Source organism: Anomaloglossus baeobatrachus, chromosome 9 (genome assembly GCF_048569485.1).
Source record: "Anomaloglossus baeobatrachus isolate aAnoBae1 chromosome 9, aAnoBae1.hap1, whole genome shotgun sequence".
Lineage (NCBI taxonomy): Eukaryota > Metazoa > Chordata > Amphibia > Anura > Aromobatidae > Anomaloglossus > Anomaloglossus baeobatrachus.
Genome location: NC_134361.1, coordinates 23,515,887 through 23,537,885, shown reverse-complemented (window position 1 = coordinate 23,537,885; position 21,999 = coordinate 23,515,887). Strand labels below are relative to the sequence as shown.

General features: G+C 44.4%; 1 protein-coding gene across 1 annotated transcript in view; it reads right to left on the bottom strand.

Moving 5' to 3' along the window:
- The window catches only part of LOC142250941 (complement factor B-like), a 49,546-nt gene that overhangs the window by 17,666 nt on the left and 9,881 nt on the right, over positions 1-21,999 (bottom strand). Inside the window, exons 5-14 of the mRNA XM_075323280.1 lie at positions 21,006-21,101; positions 19,107-19,240; positions 14,138-14,276; positions 13,728-13,859; positions 12,191-12,286; positions 11,376-11,513; positions 10,972-11,075; positions 3,258-3,375; positions 2,672-2,816; positions 1,014-1,093 (exon numbers count right to left, since the gene is read on the bottom strand). Coding sequence (XP_075179395.1) covers positions 1,014-1,093; positions 2,672-2,816; positions 3,258-3,375; positions 10,972-11,075; positions 11,376-11,513; positions 12,191-12,286; positions 13,728-13,859; positions 14,138-14,276; positions 19,107-19,240; positions 21,006-21,101 — 1,182 coding nt within the window. The remainder of the gene's footprint in view (positions 1-1,013; positions 1,094-2,671; positions 2,817-3,257; positions 3,376-10,971; positions 11,076-11,375; positions 11,514-12,190; positions 12,287-13,727; positions 13,860-14,137; positions 14,277-19,106; positions 19,241-21,005; positions 21,102-21,999) is intronic.

Here is a 21,999-nt window from a genome sequence, read left to right as displayed (position 1 = left end):
TCACAAGTCGGCCTCAACGCGTTTCTCCTGTATTTCAGGTTCATCAGGAGGCCTGATTGGGGTATAGATGTCTCTGTATGGTGTGGATACCACCATCAAGGTAGGGTCAGACCGTAGGGCCAACGGTTTCTCCCTATAGGGGTACTTTGCACACTACGACATCGCAATCTAATGCTTGCGATGCCGAGCGCGATAGTCCCCGCCCCCGTCGCAGCTGCAATATCTTGTGCTTGCAGCCGTAGCGAACATTATTGCTACGGCAGCTTCACATGCACTCACCTGCCCTGCGACGTCGCTCTAGCCGGCGAACCGCCTCCTTCCTAAGGGGACGGGTCGTGCAGCGTCACAGCAACGTCACACGGCAGGCGGCCAATAGAAGCGGAGGGGCGGAGATGAGCGGGACGTAAACATCCCGCCCTCCTCCTTCCTTCCACATAGCCGGTGTGAGCCGCGGTGACGCAGGTAAGCTGATGTTCCTCGCTCCTGCAACTTCACACACAGCGATGTATGCTGCCACAGGGGAACGAGTAACAACATTGTACCGTCGCTGCAGCTACATTATAGAAATGTCGGACGCTACACAGATAATACGTTTACGACGCTTTTGCGCTCGTTAATCGTATCATAAAGGATTTGCACACTACGATATCGACAGCGACGCCGGATGTGCGTCACTTTCTATTTGACCCCACCGACATTGCATGTGCGATATCGTAGTGTGCAAAGTGCCCCTTAGACTTACCTAGATCTTTGCTTTCCTCACTTTTTTTTGATCCTTTGCTTTTTGGAGCGCTCTTCTCATATCTAATTATTGTGTTTTTTAATGCTATATTTAATAAAATGTGAAACTTTTAGGAATTTTGGTTTTGTTAATTTCTATTGGAATTTCTCTTACATCTTTGATTGTGTAAAGAAAAAATAGAAATATAACCCCCCCCCACCCCCCACAAAAAGAAGTTTATCGTTGGAATTACACAAACCCATCACACCAAATCCCTCTCTCCGACACTCACCATGGTCGTTGCAGGTCACAGATTTCCCTCGTTGCTTTAAAGCCCAGGAGGCCCCCGTAGTACATGGAAGACAGATCGGTCTGCGAGAAGAGAGCGGAGCTATTCCTGATGTCTAAGTAACAACGTTCATTTCCGCCCTCTCCGAATAAACTCCAACAAGTAAAATCTAAAGTGTAAGGTTTTATCCAGTAGAACAGCCCCCATGGAAGTCTGATCACTTCAGCGCTTTCAGAATGTGGTAGGACAACCTACTATTTCACTAATTTTTATGTAACAGAAGCACCAAAATTTAATGCATAAGGCCCATCCAGTCTACACTGATCTTATGATAAGAACATATGGCTTTCCAGCAGCTTATTGACGCTGTTTTATCTGCTTTACATGAGTTTGGCTTTCCAGCAGCTTATTGACTCTGGCAATGTCTGTGTTGTATACGTCTTAATATAGTGCTCCTGGTAGATATGTATATTGGGTATAAGACATCTCTGTATTATAAAACAAATCATAGGATGTTCCCTGTGGCATTTTGGGGTTACAATGCCTCACGCTATAGTGTTTTACTATAACGTTGTAATCAAAGAAAAAGACTGATAGCACATCCTACCTTTCTAATGTGAACAGATGCAAACTGAGTAGGCAGGGACCCAACAAACAGAGGTCGCCTTGCCGTTGGCTGTTGGGCTCACACAAAACTGGCCATTTTTGTGTGCTAAGTACCACATTTTTTACATGTTTTTCATAGCAATAATGCATGTCTATATTCCCATATTCGTTGTTCCACATATCTTAGCACTACCGAGTGCAATTGTTTACATTTTCTTGGCACTATTTGATACTATAATGTTGTTATGCTCAGTATAAGATGCAAAGGGGGCAGATGTGGGACATTCTCCCAGTCTCTAATGAAAGTGTCCAGCATGGTGCCCCCATACAGAGACACCATAAAGTACAGTAGTATCAGTAGTATATTTGAACAAAAAGATTTGGAAGACCCTAGTCCACTGGCCACTTTGGTAGTCCATGGTAGCTGACCAGAGCTCTGCAAACCTCCTACCTGTATGGATTGCCAGTGCGTCTTGTGATTAGGTGGCCTGGCACAATGTCATGCATGTGTCACGCTGCAACAGTGACGTCACACAAGACCAGTGAACCTATTCACTCATCTCTATCCACTAGCCATGCTACCAGGACTAAAGATGAGCAAACCTTTGGAGGTTTGGTTCGCTGGCAGCAAATAAACCGAGCCTCCACTGGTCTGAACTTGGCCCAAAGAGGGTTGGAATCACTAGTTGGCAGTTGGAGTCTCCACCAGTACAAGCCGTTCAAACACTGCAAGCGGTTCGCACAGGGCTGAGCACCAAGTGTGCCCGAGCACAGTGTTGCACGCGCAAGTTAAGTTCACACGTAAAGCATCCAAACTTCGAACCCAAGCCCTGTTTTTTTAAGTTGGTGTTTGCTAATCTCAGACCAGGAACTTAGATTTGCTAATCTCAGACCAGGACAATGCTGGTCACAGTGTCCCCTTAGTAATTTCAGTTCCGGTGCCCTATGAGAAGGTTAGTCATGGTGCCTTAAGATGTGGTGATCATATCTTCATTGTTGGACATGTATATGAACAATTTAACCAAGTTGTCAAACAAAATCCTTTCTTTTTTTACCTGATTTTACTGGAAAACTCAAGTGCCTTATCCAGTTCAATGAGAGCCATATCGTAATCATAGGATTTCTTCACGCCCTTGTCTGTTTTGCCGAGTGGGTTATAGTCAGTATGACGGTAGAGGTTCTTCACTTTGAATACCTTATCTACAACAGATGAAAGCAGAAATATACGTAGTCCTCACATTTGTAGAATCGGCTCCGAGGTCCTCAAGTCTCCGCTAGAGGCCGCGTTGGAGGTTGTACATCAGGGATGGGGAACCTTTTTTCTGTCAATGGCCATTTGGATGTTTATACTATCATTTGTGGGCCAAACAACATTATGAACATAAAAATTATCCTGAAATATTTGGAACGACATCTCATTAACTCCCCCCGAATGTGATGTCTGGAGCTGCTTCCCTTTGGTGGTATTTATGATAGTCAATAGGATTTCGGCACATCCATACAGATAGTGAATTAAAAAGTGAATAATCATTATTGGAAATGCATGAAAACCACGAACCATCATCACGGGCCAGAGATTCCCCATCCTTGATGAAGTAGAACTACAGCTGGAGTTTCATTAAAATTGATGGGAGAACTTACCTCCAACTCTGACATTGATCGTATGGAGTAATTCATCGAGATGGAAGCAGTGAGCAGCCGTCAGGACAAAAGATTTGCTCACAATGGATCCTTTACATTTCTCTTCAGAACCTGGACGCTTAAAGTAATAAAAAAGAAAACATGTCACATGTGGTTGGATGTGGACAGAAAAAAAAATGGTTCTCGCCCGGAATTGTTCCCGAATATCTGACCAGACACCGGTCCTCATATAAGTTTATGGAGACCAGAATCCAGCGCTTAAAAATGGGGGTAGAAGGGAAAGAGGGATTAGAGCAAGTGCACTATAATTACCTTGTCTCTGGCGTGGCTGTAACTGCTTCCGGGCCACTCACTCTACTTTCAGGGCCGCTCATTTACCTTCATACATATTCACTGCTTCCCCCGCCCACCGGCAGTCCTGGCATCTGTGATTGGTTGCAGTTAGACAGCGCCCAAAATCTGTGTGACCGTGTCTGACTGCTTGCGATCACAGGCCCTGTCTGCAAGTCACTGTAAATTGGTGTAAAAAAAAAAAAAATTGGCATACTGCCCCCCCCGTTTTATGATACCCAGAACAGATAAGGAATATGGCTGCAGCCCTCAACCATACGCTTATCTTGGTTGTGTATCAAAATAAGAGGAACCGCATGAGGCTTTTTTATAAAATTATTTAAATAAATAATTTTCAGAAAACGACGTGCGGTCCTCCCCAGTTTTGATACCCAGCCATGATGAAGCTGACAGCTGGGAGCTGATATTCTCAGACTGGGGAGACTCATGCTGATTGGGCCACCCAAGCTTAAAAATAGCAGCTCGGGCTCTATCATGGCTGGGTATCAAAATTTGGGGGGGAAGGGGTTTAAATTGTTTATTTAAATCATTTTTTTTATTTATTTTTTTTTTTAAAAGCTGTATGCGGTTCCTCTTATTTTGATGCACAGCCAAGATAAGCGCATGGCTGGGGGCTGCAGCCTGAAGCCGTATGCTTTATCTGTGCTGGGTATCATAATACGGGGGGACCCTACGCCACTTTATTTATTTATTTTTATACCAATCTACAGTGACTTGCAGACAGGGGCTGTGATTGGTTCCAGTCAGGTTCAGTTACACAGGCTGGGGATGCTGTCTATCCGCAAACAATCACAGATGCCAGGACTGCCGGTGGGCGGGGGAAGCAGTGAATATGTATGAGGCTAATAAGCGGCCCTGGAAGAAGAATGAGCGGCCCGGAAGCAGTTACACCCGCTCCGTAGACTCAGTGAGTATAGCGCACTTGCTTTATTTTTCCTTTATTTTTTTTATTTCCCGAGTTGCAAGATTCAGATTATTAGCCAGAGTTCCTTGAGAACTCCGAGCCCGGCACCCATGAACTATTGAAACTGCGCGGATTCGGACTTTTACAGTCTGAGTCTGCCCACCACTTTAAAAGACGTAAATTGGTGTGTGACGCCCTGGCAAAACCAGGTAGTCACAGTTAGGCCCCTGCATAACACTGTTCCCCCCACTAGATAACATTCAGCCAACCATCAAACCCTAGTCACCCCCTTAGGGACAGATAGACACACCAGTGGACGTGACCAGGCAGTTGGTGCACGCCCACCCAGGGGTCTAGACAGCCCAGGGCGGGAAAACAAACAGTCTTGTGTAGAGTTCAGTTTGGAAAGGAGTGTGGGCTGGGGCTAAGTGTAGCTCCAGCAGGAAGTTCAAGTTGAACGGTGCCAGGGTAGGAGCCCTGGTGCCACTGGCTAGGAGGCAGACGGTGGTCTCCATCAGCAGGAGACGGGAAGACGGCTTGGTGGAACCGAGGTGGACCGGGCCAGGGTTGTAGCCCGCCGCTACCGACACGGGGAACCGACCCCGAAACTGTAGCACAAAGGGGGGTACTCGGACCCTGAAGCCAGAGACCAGAATCAACTGGAGCTGGTTAATTAACCAATTGAGGCCAGGACTAGAGGTTCTGTCCCACCCAAAGTCCCTCATAGAAGACAACAGCCCACCGATTAGGGATAAGAGGTCACTGCCAGGGCCCATAGATCCCACGGGCCAGCGTCTGCGGGCACAGCTCCTTAGGTCACATCCAGCCGGGAGCGGACTCCTACGTTTTATACAGGGAAGTCTTTTGTACGTAAACAGTGCAGGAAAGGGATAGAGACCACCAGTCGGGTGGGGGATCCCAACGCAGCTGGCCGCGGCACCGGCCACCATCACCTTGGTTTACCAGAGACTCGTGTGTTTGTTTCTAACAGTGAGTACACCAGCACCCCCGGCGGTCACCATCCCCTGCAGCACAGCCACCGGGTCCCGGGGCCACCATCCCTGTCCACGGAGGGGTTAACAACTTGCTGCACAACATCTCCCCCGGGTGCCCCGTCATAGCAGCGGTGGTGTCCCAACTCACCACACACCGTGGGTGGCGTCACAAACTCAATACGGCCTAGCCCTTACATATACGTCCCCCCTTTTATTCGGTATGTCCGCGAGACCCCCGGGTCCGGAGACCCTCGAGCCATCACCCCTGAAGGTCCAGACTCCAGCAGCGCCGGCTGCTGGCACAGGTGCAATATTTAATCCTAATCTACGCATGCTTATAGTTGAAGTAGACCTCATTTTTTTACCTTACCACCCAATATGTGTAAAATATATCAAAGCTGTTCACCTGTTAATAGATTGGACTCTTCCTACTCCAGCTTGCTTCAGAATAAGATTTGCCATTCTTAAAGGGAACCTGTCATCAGAAATTTGGCTTTCAACCTAAAAGTTTCCCCCTCTGCAGCTCGTGGGCTGCATTCTAGCAAGGTTTCTATACTTTTTGTGCCCCCTTTTAAACCAAAATAAATACTTTATAAAACTGTACCTTTCGGTTTGAAAATCTTGTAAATCGTCCATGGGGGCGGGCCGTGTGGCGTCCGTTGCTGTATCTTACGCCGCCCCCCTTGCTCCAAATCATCCCTCATAACGCCGCCCACTGCGTCCGAGGTCCCGTGCACGCCGGGACACCTAGTGATGTGGTCGCACGCACAAGAGTATGGGCGGCGCTGTGATTGCATCGCAAGTGCCCGCCCATACTCACGTGGGCGCGCTCTCCCCTCTGTACGTCGCTCAGACCTCTCGGCTTCTCCTGTAGTGGCCTGCTACGCTCCTCCCATCTATTTCCTGCTGCAGGGTACGATGGGAAGGAGGTGACGTCGGGCCGGCGCAGAACGCTGGAGGCAGTGGGGAAAGGGCGGGCACGAGAGTATGGGCCGGCACTTGCGATGCAATCACAGCGCCCCCCATACTCTTGTGCCTGCGACCACGTCACTAGGTGTCCCGGCGTGCACGGGACCTCGGGTGCAGTGGGCGGCGTCCTGAGGGATGATTTGGAGCATGGGGGACGGCGTAAGATACAGCAACGGACGCCACACGGCCCGCCCCCATGGACGATTTACAAGATTTTCAAACCGAAAGGTACAGTTTTATAAAGTATTTATTTTGGTTTAAAAGGGGGCACAAAAAGTATAAAAACCTTACTAGAATGCAGCCCACGAGCTGCAGAGGGGGAAACATTTAGGTTGAAAGCCAAATTTCTGATCACAGGTTCCCTTTAATAAAAGTGTTTTCTTAAAAGCGCTATCCCACGAACAAAATACATTTTAATCAATATATTTGAAATAATAATAAATTACACAATTGGATGTGTTGGAAACAAAAGTGTTCCTGTGCTAAGATAATCTTATAAATTGCTATGTTCTGTGTAATTCTGTATCTGACCATGCAGAGCTGCTCCAATTCATGGTCGGCATATACCTCACCTCCAGGCCAGGGGAAGAAACATCACTTTTGATAATTGAGCATACAATACATGACATTGCAGGGGCTCGCAGCTGTTGCTTTCTAAGGTAACACATTTCCCTAGCTGTTTTATCACAGGAGCGAGTGTTTCTGCCATATCACTAATCCTATGAGCTGAGTGACGTATGAACTTAGAGGCCTTCGGAGCACCTATCTCATTGATTTTATTTACAATGAACCCAGCAGACTGGAGATTAAACTATCGCTCCTGTGATAAAACAGACAGGGAAATCGGTTCTCGCAGAAAGCAGCAGCTACAAGGCCCTGAAATGTCATGTTTGTATAGTTAGTTGTCATAAGTGACCTATATTACCTCCCCTGGCCAGGAGCTATGGTATATGCTGACCATGAACTGGAACAGCTCTGCATGATCAGATACAGCAAACAAGACAGTACATAGCAGGGGCACATTTACAAAAATATTAAAACAATTTTAACACATCGTATGGGGGGGGCTTATAATTATTCCAAGATCTATTAATTGAAATGTAGTTTTAAATCCCTTGCAGCCATGTTTCTGTAGATAAATATGGATTTCTAGCATCTTCTTGACATTATTTATCTAGAAGACTATTTATCAGTATTTATATACAGCCTTTTGAGTAGAGCTACAATACCCACAACTGGCCCAACCTACAGTCAGGGCCAGAAATATTTGGACAGTGACACAAGTTTTGTTATTTTAGCCGTTTACAAAAACATGTTCAGAAATACAATTATATATATAATATGGGCTGAAAGTGCACACTCCCAGCTGCAATATGAGAGTTTTCACATCCAAATCGGAGAAAGGGTTTAGGAATCATAGCTCTGTAATGCATAGCCTCCTCTTTTTCAAGGAACCAAAAGTAATTGGACAAGGGACTCTAAGGTCTGCAATTAACTCTGAAGGCGTCTCCCTCGTTAACCTGTAATTAATGAAGTAGTTAAAAGGTCTGGGGTTGATTACAGGTGTGTGGTTTTGCATTTGGAAGCTGTTGCTGTGACCAGACAACATGCGGTCTAAGGAACTCTCAATTGAGGTGAAGCAGAACATCCTGAGGCTGAAAAAAAGAAACAATCCATCAGAGAGATAGCAGACATGCTTGGAGTAGCAAAATCAACAGTCGGGTACATTCTGAGAAAAAAGGAATTGACTGGTGAGCTTGGGAACTCAAAAAGGCCTGGGCGTCCACGGATGACAACAGTGGTGGATGATCGCCGCATACTTTCTTTGGTGAAGAAGAACCCGTTCACAACATCAACTGAAGTCCAGAACACTCTCAGTGAAGTAGGTGTATCTGTCTCTAAGTCAACAGTAAAGAGAAGACTCCATGAAAGTAAATACAAAGGGTTCACATCTAGATGCAAACCATTCATCAATTCCAAAAATAGACAGGCCAGAGTTACATTTGCTGAAAAACACCTCATGAAGCCAGCTCAGTTCTGGAAAAGTATTCTATGGACAGATGAGACCAAGATCAACCTGTACCAGAATGATGGGAAGAAAAAAGTTTGGAGAAGAAAGGGAACGGCACATGATCCAAGGCACACCACATCCTCTGTAAAACATGGTGGAGGCAACGTGATGGCATGGGCATGCATGGCTTTCAATGGCACTGGGTCACTTGTGTTTATTGATGACATAACAGCAGACAAGAGTAGCCGGATGAATTCTGAAGTGTACCGGGATATACTTTCAGCCCAGATTCAGCCAAATGCCGCAAAGTTGATCGGACGGCGCTTCACAGTACAGATGGACAATGACCCCAAGCATACAGCCAAAGCTACCCAGGAGTTCATGAGTGCAAAAAAGTGGAACATTCTGCAATGGCCAAGTCAATCACCAGATCTTAACCCAATTGAGCATGCATTTCACTTGCTCAAATCCAGACTTAAGACGGAAAGACCCACAAACAAGCAAGACCTGAAGGCTGCGGCTGTAAAGGCCTGGCAAAGCATTAAGAAGGAGGAAACCCAGCGTTTGGTGATGTCCATGGGTTCCAGACTTAAGGCAGTGATTGCCTCCAAAGGATTCGCAACAAAATATTGAAAATAAAAATATTTTTTTTTGGGTTTGGTTTATTTGTCCAATTACTTTTGACCTCCTAAAATGTGGAGTGTTTGTAAAGAAATGTGTACAATTCCTACAATTTCTATCAGATATTTTTGTTCAAACCTTCAAATTAAACGTTACAATCTGCACTTGAATTCTGTTGTAGAGATTTCATTTCAAATCCAATGTGGTGGCATGCGGAGCCCAACTCGCCAAAATTGTGTCACTGTCCAAAGATTTCTGGACCTAACTGTATAACATTTTGTGTAGCTGCACAGTGTAGACATGCACCTCTACAGAAATTGGAAGTTTGGGTTCCCAGAGAAACAGGTAACAAATTGTAGTCTGTATAATGACAAACTGTCTAGATGCATTCATTTTTCTTGCACCGGACATCTCCCATCAGCGTTTTGTCCACCATAAGGTATTTTGGGAATTAATAACTCTCCCTTGGAAGATACAGGGGATTCTAATGGGCTACAATCTCATTTAAGGATCACTTTACTATATGATCGTGGCTTTCTGGCAGCTTACTGGCACCAGATAGAGGTTTTCTTTTTCGACTTTAAATGCAGGGCAAATGTAACCTTGAATTTATATGATGTAGTCAGTCTTAGAAAAACCAAAGAAAATGGGTCTGCACTACTGCAATATTATAGTAGAAGGATAATAAACGGTTCCGTGCACTCTTGAGGAAGCCTAGCATTTGGTTGGCGTAACGCGAGGGGCCAGCAGCCGTCTCCCCATCACTCCCTTCTCTTACAGGGATCTAGGTGTCATGGTTCGCCTCCCCGTCCACATGGCTAAGGGGTGGAGCCTTCTCCCGGGCCTCACTTCCGGAGCCTGGATGCCTTAAAAGCTGACATTTCCAGTGCACCAGCGCCGGCTATAAGCTTAGTGCTGCTTTGCCTGTGAGTGCTGGTCCTTGTAAGTGTGATCCTGATCCGTTCCCTCTCTGTGCCCTAAGCCTCTGTCTGTGTTCTGTCCCATAGTCTTTCTGCCATTCCTCTGTCTCACCTCCTTCCTTCCCACAATAGCCCCGATTGTTTCCCCCTCTCCTACCTACCCATTCGGTTGATTTCTCTGGTATTGACCTCGGCCTGATCTCGACTCCTCCATTGCTAGTTCCTCCGGTCTTCGTGCTGCCCGTACTGTGTATGACCCGGACCCGTCTGACCATCCCCCGCATGCTCCACAGCTTCAGCTGTCCGGCTGATGCTAGCAGACACTGCATCAGCACACACTGGGAGTTCCCATCCATGCTCATTCAGCTCCGTGTAGCGTCTTTCCCTGCAGGACTCCAGCTCCCCCTGCTGGCAGCCTGACATTAGGGTTATTTATCGCTTTATATTTCCTTGTACAGGTATTATATTGATAATAATGAATATTATTTGAGCCTGCTCTAGGTGTCTTGTACATATGTTATCTGTGATAATTTATGCTGATTCAGTTATATGATCTGTGCCACTCTGGGTATTGCCCTTGTACCCTCACTATTTTTGACAGATTGTTACCTGTGTGCATATATTATGCTTTGTATTAGGGAGACCTTTGGGATGCCTGGACTGCCATTAATTGTGTGTTATGTTTTTAAAGATTTTTAAACTTTTTCACTTAATAAAAATTGTTTCTTAATATATGCAGACATGTTTCTGCTATATCGAATATTTACATGGTTCCAGTGCCCGTTTAGACACAAAAATTCCCTATGTGTTTTTTTTATCATATAGGCAGGGTTTATTTATGCTATCGTCATCTATGACATTCTGACACTAAATCTGTTCTTGTCGCCTGTCTAGGGATTTCTTACTCTAGGTTTGTTATATGGACTTGCAGATATGGACTTACTGTGATGGTGATTTTAGCAATCCAGGGGAACACTTCCTCTAGGCCTTCATGATCTTCAAGTCGTTCTTTGGAAAGGCCACACATCTGAAGAACTTCAGTTTCATCTAAAAGCAAGGTATAAAAAAACCATAAAATTGATAAGATAGAACACGCTCAGACAAGGCCAGTTGGTGGAAAAAAAACATGGTGGGTGTCACCATCCCACCTATAAGATTCGGCCCACCGCTGACGCCCATCAGAGACACACATAGGAGAGGTTTTGATGCTGGCCCCCCAAACAGTCATGAATATACCTAGGTAATCTTTTTACCATTTTGGCAGCCGATTCCTGCCTTTTGTTTCAAATTTTTGCCGCTTAATACTAGCATGAAGAATGTAGAAGAAGGAAATGTAAATGTTCTCACCCAACATTTGGTCAAAGGCCTTCTTCATACTATCTACACTTTCCATCCTGAAGACATGCCTCTCGGGATCTTTCTTGGATGCAATGTCATTGATTTCATCTTCACTTATGTCTTTACCCAGGCCGAAGACATAAACGTCTAAAAATGGGATAAAAGTAATTAAAGCGAGGGATTATGTAAAATGTCAAGGAACATTAATGTAAAGGAAATCATCATCATCTCCTCCTCAATCGTGAATTAAGTGTTTAGTGTGGTGACTTTATATGTTCTACCGAAATTGCATCTATTGTCAGGAACAACCACACTGTATACAATGATTTCCCCAGATTATGTTTAATATTTGTAGACACCTTATTCTTTCCGAATAATTGTATATTGGGGGTTTTGCTTCTGATACTATAGATCTTTTGCTGGACCAATCACTCGGAAACCCCCATACAGATCTCCTTATTAGTATAAAGTTGTCTTCATGGTCATGAGACTTTAGTCATTTGGCTATAATATGAATAGTCCCTGGTGTTTAAGGCATTTGTCTTCTAAGGACCTCACACACAGATATAATCTGGAACTCATGATCACTGGTTACAAAAAATACAGTGATGACAATATTTTCACTACCAAGTGCTGTGTGAAATATAGTAAAGAAGACAGGAGTGGTAATGAACCATATCTGTCTTCTCCTTCGGCCCATGGCTATCCCTGACAACTGATTACACAACTTTGCTGCTAAACTACAGTACCTTCATACCTGATAATGGTTATCATCACTGTCTACTGAAATGAGGCACAAGTACCATAACATATATTTTCCATACCTAGATAATCTTCCCGATTATTGTCCTTCCTGATGTTCAGAATTTCTCTGATCCTCTTAATCTCGACAGTAGGATCTCCACCCATATTGTGCTTTCCTAAAAGGCAAAAGTCAACTGTCATGAAGTGGACACAATGATATGGAATGTGTTTGTGGTGACGTGAAGCACTGGCTAAATATTTGAGAAGGCTGAAGAATTTGTTAAGATTAGCATCAGATCGGAGTTCTCTGGACCCAACAGCTGAGATGAGTTGAGGAGCCATCCTCCATCTGTGCAGAACATGTGCACTTCCAAAAAAATCGCATTTATAATCTCTTGTTATTAGAGATGAATCAAATCCAATTTGCTTCAAATTTTACAAAAAATTCTGATTCTAAATGGCCAAGTATTTGTTAAAAATATAATACCCGCTTTTCCCCACTCTCTCCTAAGTCTCCCAGCTTCACACTTGGTCCTTTTTATAGGTGCCTTAAATGCAGACTAGACCTTGTGACGTCATGATGTTGTGGGACGATGTGGTACATGATGTCGAATTCGGCTTAGTCACTGACTAGGCTCTATATAATGTCATGAAGACGTAGGGTCTAATCTGCATTGGAGGCAGAACATTGTGGAGACAGATGAGGACCGGAGGCACCTAGGAGAGAGCTGGATGACCAAGCAGGGACCTGCTTGGAGAGACTATTGAGATTCTGGGGTCTGAAGAGATCATGGCTGGCTGCCATTCTACTAAGAAGGGGACAAAAAAATGCAATCAACATTTCCACTCTTCATCTGTCTTTCCATATAGTTCCCAGCCAATCATCTGGTCCGCCTCTAAGTGCTTCTTGTTCTCTTCTGACTTCAAACTGGTCTTCAACACCTCCAAAGCTGATTAGACCTTGTGACGTCATGAAGACTTGGGACGACACACGTCATGTGAACACATGGGTCCTAATTACTGGCTAGGCCTCACAATGTCACAAGGCCAAATTGGACCCAAAGATCAAATGTGAAGATGGAAGAGGATTAGAGGCTTCTTAAAGAGGAGTAGACCACCAGGCAGGAAGTTGCGTTGAGAGACCGGTGAAGGGTGAGAACCATCTGTGGCAATCAGGGTGCAGTTTGTCAGGATGACCAAGTTGTCTCTAAGGCTCAAGAGTGAAGAGTAAACTCTTCCCTTACATTTGTTATGTTCTGGGGTCACCAGTGAGCATAGTAAGGCAATTTTACTTCACATCCCAAAATGTAATGTAAAGTGAATTTCCCATCAAATTCGAAATTCAGCAGATTTGCTAATCTGTACTCGTTATCATTGCACATAGGACATTTCATTAGTAAGATTTAAAAAGTTATTTTGTGATCAACCCATTAGAAAATACAACACTCTGTCTGAGATTTAGGACCTAATATATGGTAAGAGCCGTGCCCACCCCCGAGGATCCTTTGTCTAAAGATTTTAGTAAGAAGATATAGAGCACTGACTGGTAGTTGAAGAAGACAAGGATAAAGCACTAGCGAAGATTTTCATTAGGACTAACCGCGACCCGATAATTACCATCTGTCATCAGCAGGATTACATTTCTCGTTTCCAGGAACTTTTTGGGATCTCTCGTATTTTCCAGAGACAACATGTTGTGAGTTTCATTCAGGGCCGCCCGGGTATTCGTTCCCTGTTTATCCTGGTGTGCTTTAAAAAAAAAATATGAAAAATAAAAAAAATATACAGTGTCGATTCACATGAATGGGTCAACTGGGTGACGCAGGACATGTCAGGTCCTCCAGAGTGAGAGAAGCTCTATCCATGCCATCTCCAATCACCTTTATGTAATGGCTTGTATGGAAACGAGTTCCCTAAACTGGACAACCCCTTCAATAATTATTCTATAGTCTCCTTTCTTTTGTGATTGGTCATGTGATCTTATATCTTTAGTAAGGTTATTGGGAAAGTGATGTGAGCTCCATTACCTGTGTACTTAAACGCTTTAATCTTATCAATGATTGCATCGGCGTCCGCACTGTCATCATCAGACAGCAACGAAATGGGTTTTGCAAATGACGCGTATGAGATGACGGCATAGCGAGGGGTAAAATCAAAGCTGGCAATCTGCAAAATACAGTGATAGATCAGTTAATATAAAATATGTATACACCCCTGCTAAAATGACAGGTTTTTGTCATGTAAAAAAATCATACCTAGAAGAATCATTTCAAAACTTTTTTCCACCTTTAATGTTGCCCATAAGTGTTAACAAATGAACAATAAGACCGGCTGTCACGAAACGGGGGGTAGGAAGTGGAAGTTACACCCTTCCTTTCTACCACCCGACAGACAGAGCACGTGACGCGCTCTCTAGCGCCTCTCTTATAGTCAGGCCAATTATGGAATTGCCAGACAATAAGCAAGGAGGCCACTATTCTACTATGCCGATGATTGAAGGGTTCCCGGTGAGAGTAAGGTATATATTCCCCCGACCTCAGCGGACGGAATATATCTAAACCTCCCCAAATCTCACTGGTCGCCTCACAATGATCCTTGGCATAAACTCGCTGCCACCAATCGATTATCATAACTATTACGCCGAGCACACAGACGTGGAATTCGGGATCGAGATAACAGAACAGCCCAAGATTAAATTATATATTTTAATTGGCCTAAGGCACACTAGAAACTACAATATATACAATATAGAATTTACAGAATATATATATATATATATATATATATATGTCATAGTATATGTACAGGTAAGTTGTGGATCACAAGCAGGCATACAGATCAGGCAGTTACCTTGTGCGTCTGGCCACAGGGGGGCGCCATTCGACCAGGTTCCAGGGACTTTCTCACAGGTGTATAGTACACGTGACCCCCGAGCAAAGACAAGGCAAAACATGGCCACATTGCCTTTATCAAACTGGCTAGAACCCATGTCCCCTCCTACCTAGTGACCTCACAGGGGAGGACTGCCCCACCCCTGGCTTGAGTCTAAAATAATATCCCAAAATGATTATTGGCCATAACTTTGCCTGGGAACGTCGTAGGACGCCAATGCTTTCATTTTTACAGTTACAATTTTACCTTCGCAATGATAGGACACATGGTTAGTCCGCTGGTGCCCCACTGGCCAATATCAAGTTTGGGATACCTACAGAGGTCCCGCACGTATATAAAATATGTGCTAGAATCGTCAGCATGCCGGGATGCGATATTTCTGCTTGACATGTTTATAGGAAGCACGGCTCATGAGATATTAAACATTTATTCCTGGTGCCTGTCTGTCTCAGGTGTTCAGGATGCCTGTAATTAGTTTGTAACTTCTTCTACAGCGTCACAGAGGGGGGTCTTCCTCCCCCTTTGTGTTCCCAAGGCCTAAACAGCTCACCTAATTTCCATATCATAGGAGATTGCCTTTTTCTCAGGCCACTGCTAGCAGAAAATTTCCTCAAGTTAATTAGCATACTGATTGAAGCCTCCTTAGGCCTGAAGGCCCATTCACACTCAAGAGACATGGTCATACCCTGACAAGATGGCGGCTTTAAGAATATGGCTTAATAGATCGGAATATATCCCTATGTCCTCACACCGACACTCCAAGCTTTGCAGTAAATCTATTGGGTTTAATCCTTGAAAGCATGATACAAACAAAAAGAACGCGTTTCGGTTAGACCTTTAGTCGAAACACTTTCTTTTTGTTTGTATCATGCTTTCATGGATTAAACCCTAAAGATTTACTGCAAAGCTTGGAGTGCCGGTCTTATTGTTATTGTATAGTGTTGTTATTTGGGTGAGCTATCCCTTGACCGTGGACCTGCAATTTTGAGTGCCACCTGGATATTATGTCTTACTATACCACAGCCTGGCCACTCCTTTTCCAAGTGCTGATGGTCTATTTACTTTTGCTTCTCTTCCTACGCTGTGCTGTTATCCTCTGTTCTCTGTTGCTCATTATCTCTAGTGTGGCACCCTTGTGGTCTGGATGTTACAGTAGTGTTGCCCTACCTAAAAGGGTTAATCCTGTGCCTGGAGGCAGATGGGGGAGTCCATTGGCCAGTGAGTACCATCATACAACACAATTCCTCCTCTGAGTCAGCAGTGGGAGCTCTAAACCTGGAGTTCTAGGGAGCATTCCTTAAGCTCTGACCTTAGGGATGAGTCAGTCAGTCCTGAGGAGAGTTGAGTGAGAGAAGTCGAGTAGTGTGGACGTACGAGGTGGGACTGGAGCCGGTCCGCTCAGCCCAGTAAAGTACGGTCCGAAGCGAGGAGAAGGACACTAGGGAGTGGAGCGCAGCCAGCTCACCCCGAAGTCACTGCTCGAAAATCGATTACTGGAGTTTGGGACCACTCGAGTACTGGTGGTCGCATCCGGAGGACAGAAGGACTTCAGGTCTCCTGTCTACCGCACACCCGGAGGCACAGCTGCAGAGCCAGGACCTGGAGCCACGACCAGCAGAGCGGCATCTATGTCGGTCCACGCAGACTGCCATACGGGTGAGGTAAAATGACCTCAGAGAACAGCAGAACGGACCTCAGCATAGCTGAAGCAGCGGGGCCCTGCACAAACAAATAGAAAGTAGGGATCAGGCCTCATTGCTCACCTGGCCAGTGTGAGTTTCCCGGATTGCTTCCAGGCTACCGGACCACCACCACCACCTCTAACAGGCTCCCTGGACTGTACCAGTTAAGCCAAGTAAAGGAGAAGGTAAAGAAATCCTTGTTTGTGTCTGTTACTGTCCACCACCTGGCCCAGCACCCTAAAGTCCACCCGGTCCCTACCACAGACTCTCAAAGTGGTTGCTCCCGGGTTACCCGCTCCACCTGTGGGGAGCAGAAACACCGCAGCTGCCACAACACCAGCCCCGGGAGTCCCGTCCAGCAGCCACGTCCCCATAGCCGCAATCCACAGGTGGTGTCACAAACGTTATTTAATATTGACTATAACTCCCATCATCATCTCCCTTTATCATTAGAAAAAACACCGCCAGGGTCACGGAGCCGAGCACTGCCACCGCTGACATCCCTGGAATAGTCCGGCCCGGTTCCGAGTGCCCCCGGCCCTGGAGTGGGTGTGTCACTTGCCTATCACATCCCGGGTAGGGCTAGTTTTAGTCTCCTATTTCATCCTTTCACTGCTGGCTATATTTCAATGGGGTGTCTGCTATGGATGTCCAGCCCTGCAGTTAGAGATTTAGGCAGAGACCAATTTTGTTCTTTCTGTGTCTTCTCTTTTGCCTCTCCGACACCTACTTGTGCATGTGTTATGTTTCCTCACTTTGGGTACCTGTCTATCTCTGCACACTTAACTTATCTTTGATCATATGCTTTGCAAACTTCCCTCTGGTTCCTCAGGAGCACCATGAAACTGTCCGACAGCCACTCAAGCAGCCAGGTCCAGGTTGTGAATGTCTAGTATTTTCCCCTTTACTTACGTAGGATTATATACAAACATAACACATGGTACGTAAATAGCTTACGTTACAGCAAAAGGACCTCATTGTTAAAAGTTATTAGTTAGAGGAAGGGTTTGAAAACTTTAAAAAGCATTAGACCTACCATGGACACTGTGAAAACAGTGATTAAGAGGTGGCTTTACCCAGAACTGGATGTCCCTCAAACATTGATGGAAAATTGGTCTGGGGGGCTGCCAAAAGGCCAACAGCAACATTACAAGAGCTGGAGGAATTTCTAGCAAGTACTAGTTGTGTCCTGCATGTGACCACAATCTCCCACATTTTTCATGTGTCCAGTCTATGGGGTAGGGTGGCAAGTTGGAAGCCTTTTCTTGCCAAGAAAAAACATCCAAGCCTTGTTGAGTTTTGCCAAAACTTACTTCAAGGAGGCTAAAATTATGTGGAAAAAAACCTGTTATTGTCTGAACGTTTTAGCTATTATTCAAAAATGTATTTTTAGCACAAAGCCAAGACTTCAAATAACCAAAAGAACACCATACTCCCAGTGAAACATGGAGGAGGCAGCATTATGATTTGGGGTTGTTATTCAGCAGCTGGAACTGGAGCTTTTCATCAAAGTGGAGGGAATTATGAATATTTCCAAATATCAGTCAATTTTATAACAAAACCTTCAGGTCTCTGCTAAAAAGCTGACGATAAAGAGGACTTTCACTCTTTCAGCATGACAACAACCCAAAGCATACCTCCAAAACACTAAAAGAATGGCAGCAGACCAGCTGTGATTGCAGGTAAATTAACCTGAAGTGAACTCGATGACCTCACCTCAGGTAAAGTCATTGAAGTCAATGCCGGATTACTGGATTAGGCTATGTCCGCACGATGAATATTTGTTTGCAGACATTTCTGCACCGAATCTGCATTTCCCGTCAGAAAAACATACCGTAATCGCATAATAAATGCAAGCGGGTCTTTTCTGCCAGGATAGTGCAGAAATGTCTGCAGCCAAATACTCAATGAGCATACATTGCCTAATTCTATAAATTGGCATTGAGCTTAGTGAGTTCACCTGAGGTCACAGCTGGGTTTCCTGTGACCTCAGTTGAACTGACCTCTGGTGAACTCTCTGAACTCAGTGACCAGGAGATGCAGATTTGGTGCAGAACTGTCTGCAACACATTTCTGCAGCAAATCTGCATCTACTGGCAGAAAAAAAAATCACATCAAAACTGCATTCGGGTTATTCCATATTGGTTTTTAAGATAACCATGAGACAGATGTCGTCCAGTTGTTCATTCAGCAGACAGTTATCTTTATAGACTCCTCCATAAATCTGAAAGCTTTGACTTTGCCAAGTGTTCTTCATCGAGGTGAAAGACACCTCTGACATTGCTGAAAACAATAGGATTGGCAGTTGATATTGTATATTTAGATTGCAGGACAGTAGAAGGTACACCATTACCACACAGGTTCTATATAAAGTGGCCTAAGTGGCTAGCGGCCATCACTCGTCTACGTATATTCTCCGTACCTTATCAATGAAAACTTCACTGATTTCCTTCGCCGTTTGAAAGTTTTTTGGTCCGACGCTCTTAGAGGCATCCATGATAATGAAGATGTTCATCAGACCTCCTTCTTTCACTCCTATTTTACGAACAGTCTCCCCTATGTGAAGAATAAAAGAAAATATACTAAGAGAACATCAGGATTTGTATCCCTGTCCTAATGTGAGGGCAGTCGGAGGATCCTTTTAATCTGCTGAAAATAAAATGCTTTCTGTAGAGCGCCTCCTCCGTGAATCATCCAGCTAATGTGCCAGGGGAAACCAGTAATATCCATATCTACCCCTTTAAAGGAGACCTGTCACCTGGTCAAAATTGTTGAACTTTTGCTCTTATCCTATTTTTGCTACTTCTCTGAGTATTCAGTTTTTATATACATTTTATTTTCTAAAAATCCACCATACGTTTCCAGAGATATGGACCATTTTCTTTAGTGCTAACTCTTATGGTTTTTACAAATGGGAGGGGGCTGGCTCTCAAGATAAGATTGCAGATCAGCTTAAAGACACCCTGCCCCCTTGAAAACCAACAAGTAAGCCTCACGAGTGTGTCACAGCCTGAAGTGATATCAGGGAGGATCTAGGAACAGAAGGTCACAGCGTGTTGTTGATCGCAGATCCGCTTTAGTGCCCCCTAGTTGTTTACCCTCAGTTGGAGTGTATTTAATTCCATCCAGTACTGAAGGAGTTAAGGTTCCTCTCTATCCTGCAGTGATCTAACAGGTAGTTGTAATCTCAGCTGCAACCGTTCCCTTCTGCTATAAGTATCCAATCCCCACTCCTTGCTATGCGGGCTATAGCTCATACCTATGCTGTCCACTTGGAAGGAGCCTGTCTCTGGAGGAAGCTGAGGAGTTTTTTCAGTTGTAGCTGAGAAGTTCCTGCTGGAGTGTTATTTTTTTTTTGTCTTTCCCCACCTGTTTGTCTTTCCTCCTTCATGCTGTCTTATTGCAGTAGCAAAACTAGCATCTTGCTGGCTTTTACTAGTCAGGTTAAGTTCAGACCCGCAAGGGCCTAGACAAGTGGCAGCGCACAGGGGGAAGGATCCATCTAGGAACATTAGGGAGTTCAGGGATCAGCCTCAGGTGTTAAGAGGTGACCCCTCTCCCTTCTCCCTAGTGCCAGGGCCTTCTGTTGTATTGTTATCCTGGTGTTCCCTCTGTGTTACGCCTCTTCCCAGGTGTATTCTCGGACCTGGCGCGACGGGTTCCATTGCATCGCGACAGTGAGGGGGATGGGCAGAAAAAGTGGCTTATGAGTGGAGAAAGAAGCATATTTCACTGATAACACATATAACAAAAAAAAATAACACCGGAAGGTCGTCTAAGAATTTTTGTAACTTACAGTTTACTAGATCATTGATATTTGAATATTATTATCACAGAGTTTGGAGGGAAAAATACTTAAATTTATTTCTATGGGAAATTTTTCAATTCAATTTTACCATTTTTTTGTTGTTTTGGGGTTTTTGTTTTTTTTTAACCTCCTGTGGGATGGAGGGAATAAGTGGGTAGAGTCATGAAGCTTTTAATTAAAATCATTTAACAAAACGCTCCTAAGTATTGATATTCGTGTTCTCATCTAGTCCTTTCATGGTCTCATTTACTGAAAGATCATTTTCCCAGCACAAACCAAACATCAACAGTTTCTTACCAGGAAGCCCGAGTCCAAACTAATCCTGGACCCTGGACGCGGCCCTGTTTGTTCTGCTTATTTGACTATCGTATCTAATATTTGAGCACAGGCCAAATAACGATCTGAACGTCATTATGAAATTCATTGTCTTGTTTACCGCCTGTCCACCCCCCTCCCCCGCTATAACATAGGTATTCTCCACTATGGGGGTCATGCCGCGTACTGTTCTAATACCTTCTACTTTATCTTTGTCTGATGATTCAATGGTTTCAGAAAGGGAAGAAGCGAAAGTCTCCGCCACCTCCTCGGCGGTGTCAAACGTGTACCAGTCTGTGGAGGAAAGAGACATCAGTCACCATACACATTATAGAAGGGATCTCTTACTTAAAGGGGTTGTATAAGATTACAAAAAATGATCCTTTTTTTTCCACCATAGACCGAATTACTCATTTCTGTAATTAGGCAGATTTATGAAAATCATTGGGAAGAAAAACTATGCATCAGCTGCAATACCAGACATGGCCTTAGACAAGAGTGGCACTGTTTCTGGGGAGAAGAAGACCCTGTTAGTACAACATTTTATAAAGGATAGTAACCTAAAAATGTCAATGTTAAAGCGTTTCTATTTTCTTCCTCTTCACCATTTGTGTTTGCCTCATCTACATACTTCTATATGGAAGGTCTTTGGAGGGTATGGACTTTTTTTACAATCAATTTTTATTCCTCCAAATTTAGTAAAATGAACTCCTAGAAAAAAAATTGTCAACGCATTTTGGCTTAAGCTGCCTTACGCGTTAAGTAGGATAGCTTAAGCCGAAACGCGTTGGGTTGAGGACAGACCCGTTTATTGAACCGTGTATTATAAAGTCTGGATCTGAAGACTTAAAATATTCCAATAAATGGAGCATTTTAAAAAACTTTTTATCAAATTCATCTCCTACCGCTGGACATAACTTATCTTTTCTAAACAAATTGATAACTCTTATAATGTGTATGTAGTTCCTATGTAAACCTATGTGTAACCATGGTTACATACTACAAACAAACCCTGTGCACTCTGATCCTGGGCCCTACGCTATCCATAACCTCAGGGATACTCCTAATGGTGGACAGGCCCGAGTCTTTTTCCTGGCCCTTCTCCTGACTTTTCCTGATCTGATGTGATGAAACCCACAGATAAATAAAGACAAGGGAAAACCAAAACTCTGTCACACAGCACACACAAAAG